Genomic DNA, 16,722 nt, shown 5'->3' on the forward strand with positions numbered 1-16,722 from the left:
AAACATTTATTAACATTTATTTTTTATGTTGTTTTTATTTGAAAGGTTTTGAAGTTAACTTTAATAACCCTGCAAAGCTGACATTACACATTGCTATTCGTATCATGTAAGTTAAAACAGTGGAAACACGAATCTAGTCAATGCACGGCTAATGCAAAGAAATGAAAACTATGTTGATTTGCATTTTTATTATAAGTACCGTCGCTTTAACTTTTTGCTTGCAAACTCTTTTCGGTTTGAGGATCAGTTGTTGTGGCTTCAAGCTTCTATGACGCCAGTCGCCCGCGTATAGTAGTACCCTAATTATCTTCCCTTAATTTACAGATATGACCTAAACACACAGTTTCCCACAGCTCTAAAATATATAAAGTATTATTACAGGCTTACTGTAGTGATTCAGGTTAAAAGCATAGTTCACCCAAAAAATGAAAATTCTGTCATCGTTTACTCACCCTCATGTCGTTCCAAATCTGTATGAGTTGCTTTCTTATGTTGAACACAAAAGAAGATCTTTTGAAGATTGCTGGTAATCAAACAGTTGGTGGTTGCCATTGACTTCCATAGTAGGAAAATAAATAAAATACTATGGAAGTCAATAGCAACCACCAACTGTTTGACACGGTTTTAAAAGATGGATTTATGATTTACTGGGTCATTAATTGTTAATATTAAACACAAAAAGATGTTTTTTAAGTTTATTGTAGTGTGTTTTACTAGGATATATTATTTCAGAATTCTGTGTTTAGTTCAGTGTGTTACGTGCCATTGTAATAATTATTTGTGAAGTTTACTAGCAATTTCTGAGTGAAAAATTCTTTCTACACCAATTTTTTTTTTCAGTGCAGCTTTAATCACTGTTAAATTACAGCTATGAAAAAGCCTGCCGGTCGCCTGATTCCTGAGTTTTTCAGTATCACACACACACACTGTGCCCTGCAGCGCCAACGCTGTATACATTTTACTGTCATAATTTTTCTGCCTTTGATGCAGCGAGTGTTGTTTGAAGATCAGCCGCTGTTTAATTGGCTGTGAAATACCTCTGCGGATCGGATCGGCCCGGGCCTGCGCTCGTGAACACAGGAGGGAAGTGGGTCAGAGGACGGGGATCGCTGCAGGCCCGGAGAGGTGAATGGGGGAATGTGCTTGGCTTTGGGTTAAAAGTTTAGGCCAGGACCAGTGTGGGAGATACGGTTTAGCAAGGTCGAACCCTGCTAATATTAAACAAGATCAAGAAATTTATACTTTTATTCATCAAGGATGCATTAAGTTGGTCAAAAGTGACAGTAAAGACATTTATAATGTTACAAAAGACTTCTGTGCTATTCTTCTTTCTATGCATCAAAGAATCCTGAAAAATAAAGTGCATCACTGTTTCCACAAAAATATTGGGCAGCACAACTGTTTTCAACATTGATCATAATCAGAAATGTTTCTTGAGCTTCGTATTAGAATGATTTCTGAAGATCATGTGACACTGAAGACTGGAGTAATGATGCTGAAAATTCAGATTTGATCACAGAAATAAAATGCACTTTAACAGATATTCACATTGAAAACAGCCGTTTTAAATTGTAATAATATTTCACAATATTACTGATTTTATTGGATTTTTGATCAAATAAATGCAGTCTTGGTGAGCAGAAGAGACTTCTTTCAGAAACATAAAAAACAATTATTTAAAAATCCTGACTGGCAGTGAAAAAAAAAGAATAAATATATATACTGTGTGTGTGTGTGTGTGTGTGTGTGTGTGTATAATTTTATAATCTAATTTAAATAATATATCATATTATATAAAAGCAGACACAAACACTACATGCAATACTAAACGTTTAATATTTCAAAAACATTTGTAAAAATGTTACTGACCCCAAATTTTGACCGGTAATAATAACATAAGCATATAATAATTTATTTTGTATCATCTGCCATCTTTTCCAACACTAGACCTATTGTTTTATCATTTCATATATACTTTGTTCAAACTTTTTTCTTTTTTCCTAACGTTTTGTTTGTAAAGTGTGTTCGTGCATCTTTCTTTGCAATAAATGTAATCTAAAATAATGACGTTTAGATATTAAAGGGGTCATATGATGCTTTTTTTAAAGATCATTATTTTGTGTATTTGGTGTAACAGAATATGTTGACATGCTTTAATGTTCAAAAAACACATTCTTTTTCAAATACTGTACATTATTGTAGGTCCTCTATGCCCCGCCTCTCTCAAACGCTTCGTTTTCTACAAAGTCCCTCCTTCCGACAAGCGCAGTCTGCTCTGATTGGTCAGCTGACCCAGTGCATTGTGATTGGCCGAACACCACAAGCACTCGTCGGAAATGTAACGCCCCTTACCATAATCGTGAGCTTCATCTTTCAAAATAAATGTAAAGACAGAGCCTGAAAGGGGAACAGAGTCGCGTGACAGACACAGTGATGAAGCTGGTATGTGTTTAAGACAGCTAACTCCACTGTGATGTGACAAATACTTAAACTAATAACAAAACAGTAGCTGATTCAGAAGCGCCAGATTGTCATAGCAAAGTCAGAATTACCTCCTCTCCTAGGCTCACGAAACGGTCGTCCATAAAATGCATTGCTGTTCTGTTGTAAGTAATCTTAAAGATTCGCAGTTCGTTTATTCACAAATAAAAGTCTGTGTTTAAGTTGGAGAACTCTGTTCAAAGAGAGAACTGATGCTGTTTGGATGGCTCTATCAGGAGTGTACACACACACACACACACACACACACACACAGTGGGAATGATATCATTGGTTTCACAGCATTGGATTCGCTCAAAACCACATTAAACGAGCAGCTTATTAAAGCCGGATTCCTGGGCTCTGTTCTGGCTCCTCCGTGGCGCTCTACTCTTTCTTGCTCTCTTCTTAGTGCTTTTAAAGCTGGAATTCCTGAATAGATTGCAAAACGCAAACAAGTGAAGCCCTGTGGTGACAGAGAGAGAGTGAGGAGGAGAGATTTGGCAAAACAAACATATTCCTTGTGGATGCTGGGGTTGGGAATGATCCTGAAATGTGTAGATTTAAGATGGTGTTTGGTCATCTAAAGTGAAATTTCACATCGCAAGATGCATTTACTATCATAGGATGGGTTTTAAGATTTAGATAACAATTTTGATAGCTTTAATATAAATCAGTATAGTACTGTTCAAGTTCGGGGTTGATAAGATTTTTTTTATGTCTCTTTTAGGCTGCATTTATTTGATCAAAAATACTGTGAAATATTATTACAATCTAAAATAGCTGTTTTCTGTGTGAATATCTGTTAAACTGTAATTTATTGCTGTGATACTAAGCTGAATTTTCAGCATCATTACTCCAGTCTTCAGTGTCACATGATCTTCAGAAATCATTCTAATATGCTGATTTGCTGCTCAAGAAACATTTCTGATTATTATCAATACTGAAAACAGTTGTGCCGTTGTAATGTATGTTTCTGTTGATGGATGCGCATTCTGGCTTCCCAATACATTACAACAACAGTGATGGGGGAAAAAAAAAAAAACGTGGACAAACCATTCACTCTTGTTCAATGCAAATGCCGTATGCTGGAATATGAGCAGTCATTTATTCCGTCATCACCCGGGTGCTGATAGCGCGCGCGTGCACAGGTGAGACCTGAACAGCACATGATGATATCTGTGTTTAAGCTAAACTCATTTAAGCTTTGCCAGTTTAAACATTTAAGAGCCAGAGGACACAAGCTCGTGTGCGCAGTGAGAAGATTTGTGCGTGCGCTCATCCAAAGTGCGCAAACCCGCACCTCAGAACCCGGCGCAAATATTACGCTTTCTCTTTAGTATTGTGTTTGAATGGAGCAAATTCACACAAAAAATTTCCAAATGCCCATCTTGGTGAGTATCCTATAGCAAACATAGCCGGCTAAACGTACTGGATCAGTGCATTCTCTTAAAGTGACAGCACTTGCTTAATATTAATCAAACAGCAACAACAAAGAAATCACTCACTGCTCTTGATTGAATAGCTTTTGTAACTTTAATAAAGATTAATCTTTCATTTATACAGTCAAATTTGCAATGCTGTTTTACATTTGATTACTTTATTCAATTTCTGTACCTGAAAACGAATGTGTTAGACCTACCTAAAAAAAAAAACTGAAAATCAGTTTATATTATTTGTGCTGTTGCTTGTAGTTAGATTATTCTTATTTTTATTTTTTTTATTTGACAGTATAGTTTTTCCCTAAACATAGCACATACCGAACCATACTGAAACCGTTACCCTAAAACCATGATTCAAACTGAACCGTGAGTAAGTTGAACCGTTCCACCCCTAGTATAGATATATTTAATTAATTTAAAAAAAATGTAAAAATATATATATATATATATATATATATAAAATATAATATATTTAATGAATAAATGCATTGTCAAAAGTGTATATTTAATAAATGTATAAAATATAATAGACCCCTAACCTATGTGTGTTTATGATATTGCAGGGAAATCTGTCATATATCATGTTTTATAAACAATCTCTGTTTTAGAAACGCTATTTGATCTCATTTATAATATATATTTTTAAATATACATTTTGTGATATTTGTTTTTCTAATGACAGTTTTTTCCCTCAGATTGTTTTAGGCCTCTCTCACCTCAAAGGAAACGCCTGTTTCTAAAAGAGAAGCTGACTCCAATAAGTCCCAGAGACGCTGCTGCATTTAGAGCTTGTTAACACACAGACACAGTAGAGCAGAGGTTTCTCCTGAGCATGACTATTCTCTCTGTTGTTTTTGCGGCGGCAGCAAGCAGAGGCATGCGTCGCAGCACACATACTGTACAGGCCGTTTAGGCTCCTTACGGGAGATTAAGTCACACCTTGCTATGAAAAAGACATTTCCCATTTCCATCTCCCCCCTCTGGTCTCAAAAACTCCCACAATCCCCTTAGAGAACTCTAGCGTCCCGTCAACACGTCATCCCCCCCATTTATCAGCAGAATCTTGCATCACGATATGAGTAATTTTAGTAAAAAGTAAATAAACACACGCAGAACAGTAATTTAGTTGCAAATTAACTTTATGGACAAAAGATCAGAAGAAATTCTGATTGGATGAGGCACACTCACTGCAAAAACAAAAAATAAATAAGAAGAAAAAGAAAAAAGAAAGAATATATCATAAATCAGCCATGTAAATTCATCTACCACGGTATAATCGATGTAACAACTGCCTTTCCAGCTCTCTTTAACTCCTGTTTAAAGGGGTCATATGATGCGATTTCAATTGTTCCTTTCTCTTTGGAGTGTTACAAGCTCTTGGTGCATAAAGAAGATCTGTAAAGTTGCAAAGACTAAAGTCTCAAATCCAAAGAGATATTCTTTATAAAAGTTAAGAGTCAGTGATTCAAACTGAACCGTGAGTAAGTTGAACCGTTCCACCCCTAGTATAGATATATTTAATTAATTAAAAAAAAAATGTAAAAAAAAAAAAATATATATATATATAAAATATAATATATTTAATGAATAAATGCATTGTCAAAAGTGTATATTTAATAAATGTATAAAATATAATAGACCCCTAACCTATGTGTGTTTATGATATTGCAGGGAAATCTGTCATATATCATGTTTTATAAACAATCTCTGTTTTAGAAACGCTATTTGATCTCATTTATAATATATATTTTTAAATATACATTTTGTGATATTTGTTTTTCTAATGACAGTTTTTTCCCTCAGATTGTTTTAGGCCTCTCTCACCTCAAAGGAAACGCCTGTTTCTAAAAGAGAAGCTGACTCCAATAAGTCCCAGAGACGCTGCTGCATTTAGAGCTTGTTAACACACAGACACAGTAGAGCAGAGGTTTCTCCTGAGCATGACTATTCTCTCTGTTGTTTTTGCGGCGGCAGCAAGCAGAGGCATGCGTCGCAGCACACATACTGTACAGGCCATTTAGGCTCCTTACGGGAGATTAAGTCACACCTTGCTATGAAAAAGACATTTCCCATTTCCATCTCCCCCTCTGGTCTCAAAAACTCCCACAATCCCCTTAGAGAACTCTAGCGTCCCGTCAACACGTCATCCCCCCCATTTATCAGCAGAATCTTGCATCACGATATGAGTAATTTTAGTAAAAAGTAAATAAACACACGCAGAACAGTAATTTAGTTGCAAATTAACTTTATGGACAAAAGATCAGAAGAAATTCTGATTGGATGAGGCACACTCACTGCAAAAACAAAAAATAAATAAGAAGAAAAAGAAAAAAGAAAGAATATATCATAAATCAGCCATGTAAATTCATCTACCACGGTATAATCGATGTAACAACTGCCTTTCCAGCTCTCTTTAACTCCTGTTTAAAGGGGTCATATGATGCGATTTCAATTGTTCCTTTCTCTTTGGAGTGTTACAAGCTCTTGGTGCATAAAGAAGATCTGTAAAGTTGCAAAGACTTGGGCGTTACATTTCCGACGCGTGTTTGTGGTGTTCGGCCAATCATAATTTTTTGAAAAAAAAGCTTTGTTGAAAAAGCTTTGTTGAAAACGACGTGTTTGAGAGAGGCTGGGCATTGGGGAAAGTATTTGAAAAAGAATGTGTTTTTTGAACATTAAAGCATGTCAACATATTCTGTTACACCAAATACACCAAATAATGATCTTTAAAATAGAATCATATGACCCCTTTAAATCCATTCCACAGATTTCCCCTCAATCAGCACAGAAGATGTGAGAAAGCGTGTAGATTAGTGCTTGAACACTTTGGGTAGATCGGATTCACGGATCTTTTGGAATAACAGGATACGGCTCAAAACAGGAATGTTTTCATGTGGCGAATGAAAGCACAGGAAGAAGCGGCTAATTAAGCCCGAGGACAGGCTGGAAACAGGCTCCTCACTAACGCTTCACATCACAACTGAACCTGTCAGAGATCATGCTCACACGGAGCAGTATACCGCTGTAAACCTGTCAAGATTTAAACATGCAGTATTACCTCTAGTATTTGGGTATGCTACGATTTTTGGTCTGCTTTTGAATAAAAATGTTAAATTAATTATTATATTATATTATATCATTAATATGTATATATTCATATTCTATGTTCTATATTAGTAACACAATCCAATTGTTTAAGTACAATTAAAAATACTACTGATGCATTTATTAATTTTAGTTAGTTAATTTCAACTAATACATTATTAAAATAAAACTTTTTACCTGTTAATATAATTTATTGTATTTGAACTAGTGCTGTCAAACGATTAATCGCATCCAAAATAAATGTTTTTGTTTACATAATATATGTGTGTGTGTGTGTGCGGTGTACATACATAAGTACAAGTACACATGTATTTAAGAAAAATATGTTATGTTTATATATTAAATATATTTATATATAAGAATATAAATGTATTTACATGTAAATATTTTCCAAATATATACTGTATGTATGTGTATTTATATATACATAATAAATATACACAGTACATGTACATATGTTGCATAAACAAAAAAGTTTATTTTGGATGTGAGTAATCGTTTGACCGCACTAGTTTGAACATGACATTTTATTGTATTTTTGTAAATTAACATTAACAAAGATTAATAAGTACTGTATTGTATTTTTGTATTGTATTTTACAGTTGTATTGCTCATTTAGAAATAATAATCTAAATTGAAATTTTATAATGATAATTTTACAATTGTATAATCTAATGCAAGTTTTGAATGTAATATATGATTGTAGTATACATATTTTTATCATATATATATATATATATATAAACAAAGTTCATCAAAGTTGTTCTAAGACAAGAACAGGTATTGTTTTGGTTTTAGGACAACTTTGGACTAGGTTTTGATCCACTTCAAATGTTATATAACTTTGTACCTTATTTACCCCTAAAGCGTGCATATTAATATCCTAAAGGTACATTAGTTTCTAAAGTGTACATATTAGTACCTTTTGAAAGGGTACTGCCTCAGTGACAGCTTTTGTAACCAACCATCCTGGCCTTTTCAGGAGGGTTTGTTTCATTTGTGGCAAAGATTTGCTTTGACTTTATTGGGTTAAAATCCATTAGTTGGTGGTTTGAGGACAAACTAATGGCAGGACACTCAAGCTTCACTCTTCGTATGTTGTGTACGCAGCCTTACTATGACGTTGGCATCCTGTTGACTGTGGCTCTAGTTGTGTTGGCCATCATCATGATCTTTGCTCTACGCTTCCGCTGCAGGTCCAACAGAACCTGGGTAAGAAAACATAACACGCATTATACCAAGGGTGACCAACTTCGGTCCTGAAGAGCCACAGTCCTGTAGAGTTTTGCTCCAACTCTGATAAAAACCAGCCTGTAGCTTTCTAGTAACCCTTAGACCTTGATCAGCTTGTTGAGGTGTGTTTGATTAAGGTTGGAGCGAAACTATGCAGGACTGTGGCTCTCCAGGACCAAAGTTGGCCACCCCTGCATTATACCAATGCAGCCTACGTGTACCTTTAGTCTTGATTGTAACATTACCATTGCATCATTGTATTCCTTTCCTCTTCTTCATGATCATAACTTATTGTTTTGACGTTTAAATTCACTGTAGAAATTTAAAAAATAATTGTTTCTTAACTTCCAGGACTCTGTGCACCAGCAGACCATGCGTGCCATCAGCAGGTTGGAAACACGCACATACAGCTCTCAGGGTTGCTCTGGCTCCCAGCGTTCTTGCGGGGCTCCAGGGTCAAACAGCAGCTCCAATTCCAGCCCAGTCTGTGCCATCTGTCTTGAGGAATTCATGGATGGCCAGGTAGGAGATGAAAATAATGAAAAAGCATTATATGATTTTGAACCATCAAACGCAGACAGGAAAAGGACCACTTTTGTTTTGAGGCACACCAATGGCACATTTAATATTACATTTTCTCTCACATCTGTCTCTCTGGCAGGAATTGAGAATCATCTCCTGTGCTCATGAGTTCCATAAGGAGTGTGTTGACCCCTGGCTCCTACAACACCGTACCTGCCCACTGTGCATGCACAACATCATGGGTAAACAGCCTCAGGGTACATATATATATTTCTCCAATAATATTATTATAGTGTTTCCGAGGCAGCACTGTATTGAAATTCCTCTTCATTCTTTATCTTATGCTTCCTAAATATGAACACATCCTGTTTAATGAGATGCCCAAACCTGTGTGACTTTCTTCCGTGGAGCACAAAAGATATTTTGAAGAATATTTATTTGTCAATGGGGTCCAGGGTTGTTTGGACCCCAATGTTCTTCAAAATGCCTTTTGACATTCTAAGAAAGAAGGTCATATAAGTTTTGCTCAGAACCAAAGCCTGAACATACCCTGAACAATGCAACACTAGTTCTTGATATTCAGTAGCAATTTTTAGTAGCATGATTTCAAATTAAATTCACCATCTATCCTCCATCAGGTTCAGATCTGGCATCCCGTCTGCCCCAAAGGAGTCGAATGCCCCCCCCTCCACCAGAGCACAGTCAAGCCTTCCTCCTTCCCCATAACTATTCGAACCAACACCCTTATCCCCAGCACCCTGTTCCCTTTTCCCTTCGCCATCATTACCCCCGTAACCCCTCTGGACCTTTACCCCAGATGGGCCACTATGGCAGCTCTCCCCCTCTTCATCCAAGGACTCTACGTTGCATTCCCAGCAGACCGTTGGGTGCTAGCTGTGCGTATCACTTGGCTCCGGATGCCCATCACGGACATCCGCACAGGACAGGCGGGCACGGGTGTCGGACTGGGGGGCATCACTATGCGGCCCCCAGAAGGTCGTGTCACCGGTGCCCCGGAGGACCTTTACGGAACGCCTCAGGTTCTCGGATGCATCATGTGGCGTCATCCGCAAACCATGCAACTCATCATCACCTGCCATGTGGAGGAGGCTCACACAGTCGCCAAGACGATGGAAGCTGCTCAGGAGGGAGTTACCATACAGAGCGGAGCGGTTACCTTGCAGACGGACCGGCTAGCGATTCCAGCTCGGGTTCGTGCCACGGCTCGTCCAGCGACTCTGTATTGAACTGTACGGACATCAGCCTGCAGGGTGTCTATGGCAGCTGGTCCACTTTTCGTAGCTCGCTCAGCAGTGATTATGACCCATTTGTCTACTGCGGACCGGGCAAAGCTCCACGCAGAGGGAGCATGGAGGTCACGCAAAGGCCTCGTTCCCTGGACTCGGTAGTGAACCGAACCGGGGGTGGAAGCGGCGGAGATGCCGGTGCCATTTGCCCAGAAGAACAGCAGCAGCAGGTGGCTGTGTTCAGTCATGTTCACTATCATAGGCATAGACACCACTATTACAAGGATGGGGAACTCAGTCAAGGGCCCGGCCGAGGCTGTGACGAGGATCAAGAGGCCATGTCCTCAGCTGCGGCAGCAAGCGGGCCTTGTCTTGTAACTAAAGACAAAGACTCCTCCGGGTGTCAGGTACAGCACCAGCAGTCCTGCCACTGCCCCAAAACAGACCTCAGTTCAAAGAGGGTTGAGGATAGAGACCCGGACCCCGTTTCCACCTCAGGTGCCTCCGTGATCCTTCCCTCCCCTCCTTTAACCTCTCCGTCCCTGCCCTGTTGCCACAAAGGCCCAGGGTGGACAACCAGTCGGAAAGCAGCCGGCTGTCCATTGGAAGCGCCTTCGCCGGTTGTTCACTTCCATCAAAGCTTGGACCTTCAGGATGATTGTAGCATTCATATCCACTACGGACAGGGAGCGGGAAGCTACTGTTGCACACCTCCGCCAGACATGGCCCCCACACTGCTGCCGGTGCCCCTAATCTTGGACTCGACGGGTATGACCGACTGGCCGTGCTGTAGCGGGGCACATGTGGTGTGGCAGAAGCAGGTGCAGCAGGCCCATTCTGAGCCTCAGCTCCTGGGACCCACTTCTGGAATGGACAGACCCCTGTGTAGGGCCTATCATGGTCCAGGGGACGAACTTCCCACGGACTGCCTGTACTGCCAAACTCTACACAATAGTCAGGGTGAGTATGTCTGACTGAAATGCTCTCCTGGACCGACATTGGCCACCTCTGATGTATAGCCTAACTTTTAGATTACTTTTAGATTTTAGATAACTAAGATTATCCTGATAAGCAAAATATGTAAGAATCATAAACATTTGTTGGTCACAGGTCTTATTTTCTGCAGTAAACCAAAAGCCAATTGAAAAACCCTATTGTCTTTTTGTTGAGGGAACTAGGGTGATGGGGTTGGTGTTAGGGCTGCACGATTAATCGAGTGCGATTGTCATGTGCATTTTGTTAAAAAAGCCGGTTCTGTAATCAGCAGGAAATCATCATCACGTGCTTTCAGATGGAGCAGAATTTATTACACATAGCCATAGTTCACTGACAAGTAACGCAAAAAAAAGCGCAGACGATTTTATTTGCGCGATTCTGAAATCAAAGAAATCGTTGGCGATAATGACAGCTGTTTGCATAGCTTCTCAGTGAACTACGGCTCTGTGAAGTAAATGCTGCTCCATCTGAAAGCATGTGAAAATACCACATTTAATAACATATTTTTACTCCAAACTCACTTCATAACGTCAGTCATATTTTTTTTAACATTAATTTTATTTACTTATCAAGAAATTCGGTGCATAAAATAAGCTTCTAAGTGGAAAAATAGACTATATTAGCGAATAATTGTGTTGATAGAACCATTTCTCCTGCTCATCGGAACACACGCAAATGCTGAAAGACAGAACAAATCAATCACAGACAGCGTTCGCTGCTGACGCATGGCTCAGAGTGCTTGTTCAAATAGGGCTGCGTTTCCCAAAAGCATCAGAAGCATAAGTAGATCTTAAGATTGACACTTTATTACATTATTACATTACATTACCATTTTAAATTACATTTTAAAATATATTAAAATAGAAAATAGTTATTTTTAATTGTTATATTTCTCAATATTGCTGCTTTTACTGTTTTTGTGGGGTTTTTTCAAATAAGTTCAGCCTTGGTGAGCATGAGACTTAAAAAAAATATTAAAATCTTACTGACCCCAAACTTTTGTGTACATGTAATATTTATTTTAAATTGGCTAGTTTGTGCAAGTAAATTTATTTAAACTGGTTGTTAAATTTTTTGTCAGTAAATGGTCAAATTGGTCAAAGGTCTTGATCCTTTGAACCACAAACACCTCCCATGAGTCTTTTTGGCATGCTAATTTGCATCAAAATAAGGCTGAATCCCAAATGAAAATATGCATAAGACAATATTGTAAATCCCAGTATAGGGTTTCCTCATAAAGGGTTCCCACACCTTATAATCAATGACTTTTCCAGTTGTTTTTGATTATTTGAATTTTTTTTTTTAAATCTATTAAACATTTTAGAGCCGTGCATAATAGCAAAAAATTATTTTGACTATAGAAATGTTGTTGTTTTCCATTGCTTTTCCAGGCATTGAAATCTTTATTTTTTTTTTTATCAAATGACCTTATATTTCCAATACTTTCGATTTTTTGTCAGTAAATGGTCAAATTGGTCAAAGGTCTTGATCCTGTGAACCACAAACACCTCCCATGAGTCTTTTTGGCATGCTAATTTGCATCAAAATAAGGCTGAATCCAAAATGAAAATATGCATAAGACAATATAGTAAATCCCAGTATAGGGTTTCCTCATAAAGGGTTCCCACACCTTATAATCAATGACTTTTCCAGTTGTTTTTGATTATTTGAATTTTTTTTTTAAATCTATTAAACATTTTAGAGTCGTGCATAATAGCAAAAAAGTTGTTGTTTTCCATTGCTTTTCCAGGCATAGAAATCTTTATTTTTTTTTTTATCAAATGACCTTATATTTCCAATACTTTCTGTGGGAACCCTGTTAAGTTCAGATAATTGGATGCATCTAGACAGTCATTTGTTCACTTTTTCATCAACCAAAGATAAGAATTATCTAATATTTTCATTAAGTCATTTCAGTAATTAAATCCTCATGATTTTCTTTTAACTGAAGATAGTACGTAAACGCAGCTATTGCCACCAACTACCACAGATTATGGAAGATTTGACCTTTGCACTTCCATGTTGGCATCCGTCTCATTCAGAACACGTTAAACTCTTGGCTTTATCTAGAAAGGATGCAAACAGCACTTTGCCTTGGGAAAAACAAAATCTGCATGTGATTCAAGAAAGGAACACAAAGCAAAACTATTGAAGCACTATGTAGCTACCAGTTCTAAGTCAATCAATGAAATGTCAGTGAGGATGATTTTATTTTCTCTACCGTTGTCGGTCTGTAAAGTTATGTCTGTATTGTTCATACGCTCTCTTTTCCACAGAGAATCAATTAAAACTGCCTTTTTTAATAGAGCTAAATCCCTTCAAAAATCAAGGGATATGCCAATATATGTTCGATATTTTGTGTAAAAAAAAAGAAAGTAAGAAAGACAAAGCAGTTATAAGATAAAATGTTGTATTTTATATATAATAGAACATTTCAATATGGTAATGTCACTAATATATTTATTTTCTAATATATTTATCCATTTTTGTCCAGGTCTGAGAAAATTTTAAAAAATGTTATTTTCTCACTTTTGGAATGATATTCTTTATGAAACGTACAGCTGCCATCATAGATGTATAAACCTGGCATCATTCCAATTATATATAAATAAATTATTTTGAAATAAAAATGCAGAGATTGTGGTGTTCTTTTTATTTTATTCGATATATAATTGTGTGCGTGTGTGTTTGTTGCTAGATTTAGCAACCTTTCAGACTACCCTTGCATTTTTTTTAAAAAGCACCTAGCAACAAATTTAGCTATTTTGAAAATTGATTTGGCAATTTTAGCAACTTTTTTAAAGTGACTCAAATTATATAAAGGCATGCACGATAAAAAACGGCAAGTAATGCCCTCTAAATTACACAAAAGAAGAAACCATTGAACAGCTAGCCAGCCAAGCCTAGATCAGCCACATCAGTGTTGAAGATGCCTAGCAGTACACATAAGGCATGTGAATCAAGTTGCTAGCTAGTTCAATAATAATTGTTAATTTATGATACCTTATTAGTTTGTACCTATAATTTGATGATCAGTTAGGTACACTGTAACAAAAAATATATCGAAAAAAGGAAAAGGTGCTGGTAATTTTCTGCCGGGACATTATCCATCAAGTTTATAGACATTTCCTATAACCCTAAAACACAAAATGCAATGCATAATTTAAAATACAGGTAAAATGCCTGTGAAAAAACAACATTCCTTCATATTACTACAAAAGAAGAAACCATTGAACAGCTAGCCAGCCAAGCCTAGATCAGCCACATCAGTGTTGAAGATGCCTAGCAGTACACATAAGACATGTGAATCAAGTTGCTAGCTAGTTCAATAATAAATGTTAATTTATGATACCTTATTAGTTTGTACCTATAATTTGATGATCAGTTAGGTACACTGTAACAAAAAATATATCGAAAAAAGGAAAAGGTGCTGGTAATTTTCTGCCGGGACATTATCCATCAAGTTTATAGACATAACCCTAAAACACAAAATGCAATGTGTAATTTAAAATACAGGTAAAATGCCTGTGAAAAAACAACATTCCTTCATATTACCACAGTACATTGTGCCCTATTATGATGGACTTTTCATAGAGTGTAGCATATTAACTACCAATACACTGCTTAAAACTGTAATTGTTCAGAATGAGTAGTTTTACTAGTTAATAAGAAAATTCATACATTGTAATTGTTCAAAAATGTGTAACTGTTCAATTATTCAATGCTGTATTTAAATATAAAAATATGTAATCATAAAAAATGATTGTGTGAATGAAATGTGTTTATATTAATTTTACATTATAATATTTATTATCATTATTATTATTTACAAACAAATCTAAATAAACATATTTAACCATAATTTTTGCTGAGATTTGAGTAATCTCATTCTGTATTCTACGCCATGACGCAGTTTGGCGTCTGTTTACGTAATGACGTCATCGTCCAGTGACATCACAACGTCATTTAGCAACATATCGACCTGCCTTTAGCAACTTTCTCTGAAAATTAGTTGGCAACACTGCACACACAGGGGAAGTAATGACAAATTAATTAATGTTTTTCATTATTATTATGAATAAAAAAAAATTATGTTTGTGTTATGTATTGCTAGTTAATAGTAACAATTCTGTCTGAAGGAAAGGACTCGAGCCATATCCAAAAACTAAAAACTTGAAAAAAATAAAAGCAACCAGCTGCAAAACATTTTTGAGTTTTCCCAACTTCAAAAGTTGTTCATTTTTGAAAGGTATATGTTACGGGGCTGACAAGACTTGAGACGTGCGGATCCATGTGCAAGCCATTTAATAGCAGAAGACAGAGACGTGGTCATAGAACAGGCATGGGTCAGATAATGGCAGACAGGTATATGGCGGAGGTCAACGATCGGCAAACAGAATCAAAGGGGCGAGACTAGAGGGATAAGTCCAAGTACAAGGCAAGGTCCAGGCAGGGGCAAACAGTATAAAAATAGGGCAAGACGAGAGGAGGAATCCGAGAGACACAGGCGCTGCCGGGACATTATCCATCAAGTTTATAGACATTTCCTATAACCCTAAAACACAAAATGCAATGTGTAATTTAAAATACAGGTAAAATGCCTGTGAAAAAACAACATTCCTTCATATTACCACAGTACATTGTGCCCTATTATGATGGACTTTTCATAGAGTGTAGCATATTAACTACCAATACACTGCTTAAAACTGTAATTGTTCAGAATGAGTAGTTTTACTAGTTAATAAGAAAATTCATACATTGTAATTGTTCAAAAATGTGTAACTGTTCAATTATTCAATGCTGTATTTAAATATAAAAATATGTAATCATAAAAAATGATTGTGTGAATGAAATGTTTATATAAATTTTACATTATAATATTTATTATCATTATTATTATTTACAAACAAATCTAAATAAACATATTTAACCATAATTTTTGCTGAGATTTGAGTAATCTCATTCTGTATTCTACGCCATGACGCAGTTTGGCGTCTGTTTACGTAATGACGTCATCGTCCAGTGACATCACAACGTCATTTAGCAACATATCGACCTGCCTTTAGCAACTTTCTCTGAAAATTAGTTGGCAACACTGCACACACAGGGGAAGTAATGACAAATTAATTAATGTTTTTCATTATTATTATGAATAAAAAAAAATTTGTTTGTGTTATGTATTGCTAGTTAATAACAATTCTGTCTGAAGGAAAGGACTCGAGCCATATCCAAAAACTAAAAACTTGAAAAAAATAAAAGCAACCAGCTGCAAAACATTTTTGAGTTTTCCCAACTTCAAAAGTTGTTCATTTTTGAAAGGTATATGTTACGGGGCTGACAAGACTTGAGACGTGCGGATCCATGTGCAAGCCATTTAATAGCAGAAGACAGAGACGTGGTCATAGAACAGGCATGGGTCAGATAATGGCAGACAGGTATATGGCGGAGGTCAACGATCGGCAAACAGAATCAAAGGGGCGAGACTAGATGGATAAGTCCAAGTACAAGGCAAGGTCCAGGCAGGGGCAAACAGTATAAAAATAGGGCAAGACGAGAGGAGGAATCCGAGAGACACAGGCGAAGATCAAGATACGAGAACACAGACAAGGCAAGACTAAGGTGAGGCTATGACAAACTAAACAGGCTCCGTAGTGTAGCTATCGCTAGGAGAGTGATAAACGCTAAACAATACTCGGCAG

The 16,722-nt window shown here is 36.9% G+C and overlaps 1 protein-coding gene across 1 annotated transcript in view; it reads left to right on the forward strand.

Moving 5' to 3' along the window:
• LOC107563430 (E3 ubiquitin-protein ligase RNF43-like) overlaps positions 1 to 11,001 on the forward strand; it is a 22,606-nt gene extending 11,605 nt beyond the window's left edge. Inside the window, exons 3-6 of the mRNA XM_016248308.1 lie at positions 8,136 to 8,237; positions 8,610 to 8,780; positions 8,920 to 9,037; positions 9,419 to 11,001. Coding sequence (XP_016103794.1) covers positions 8,136 to 8,237; positions 8,610 to 8,780; positions 8,920 to 9,037; positions 9,419 to 11,001 — 1,974 coding nt within the window. The remainder of the gene's footprint in view (positions 1 to 8,135; positions 8,238 to 8,609; positions 8,781 to 8,919; positions 9,038 to 9,418) is intronic.
• The last annotated feature ends 5,721 nt before the right edge of the window (positions 11,002 to 16,722 follow it).

The sequence above is a fragment of the Sinocyclocheilus grahami genome, unplaced genomic scaffold (assembly GCF_001515645.1).
Source record: "Sinocyclocheilus grahami isolate Dianchi unplaced genomic scaffold, SAMN03320097.WGS_v1.1 scaffold875.1, whole genome shotgun sequence".
NCBI classification, from domain to species: Eukaryota; Metazoa; Chordata; class Actinopteri; order Cypriniformes; family Cyprinidae; genus Sinocyclocheilus; species Sinocyclocheilus grahami.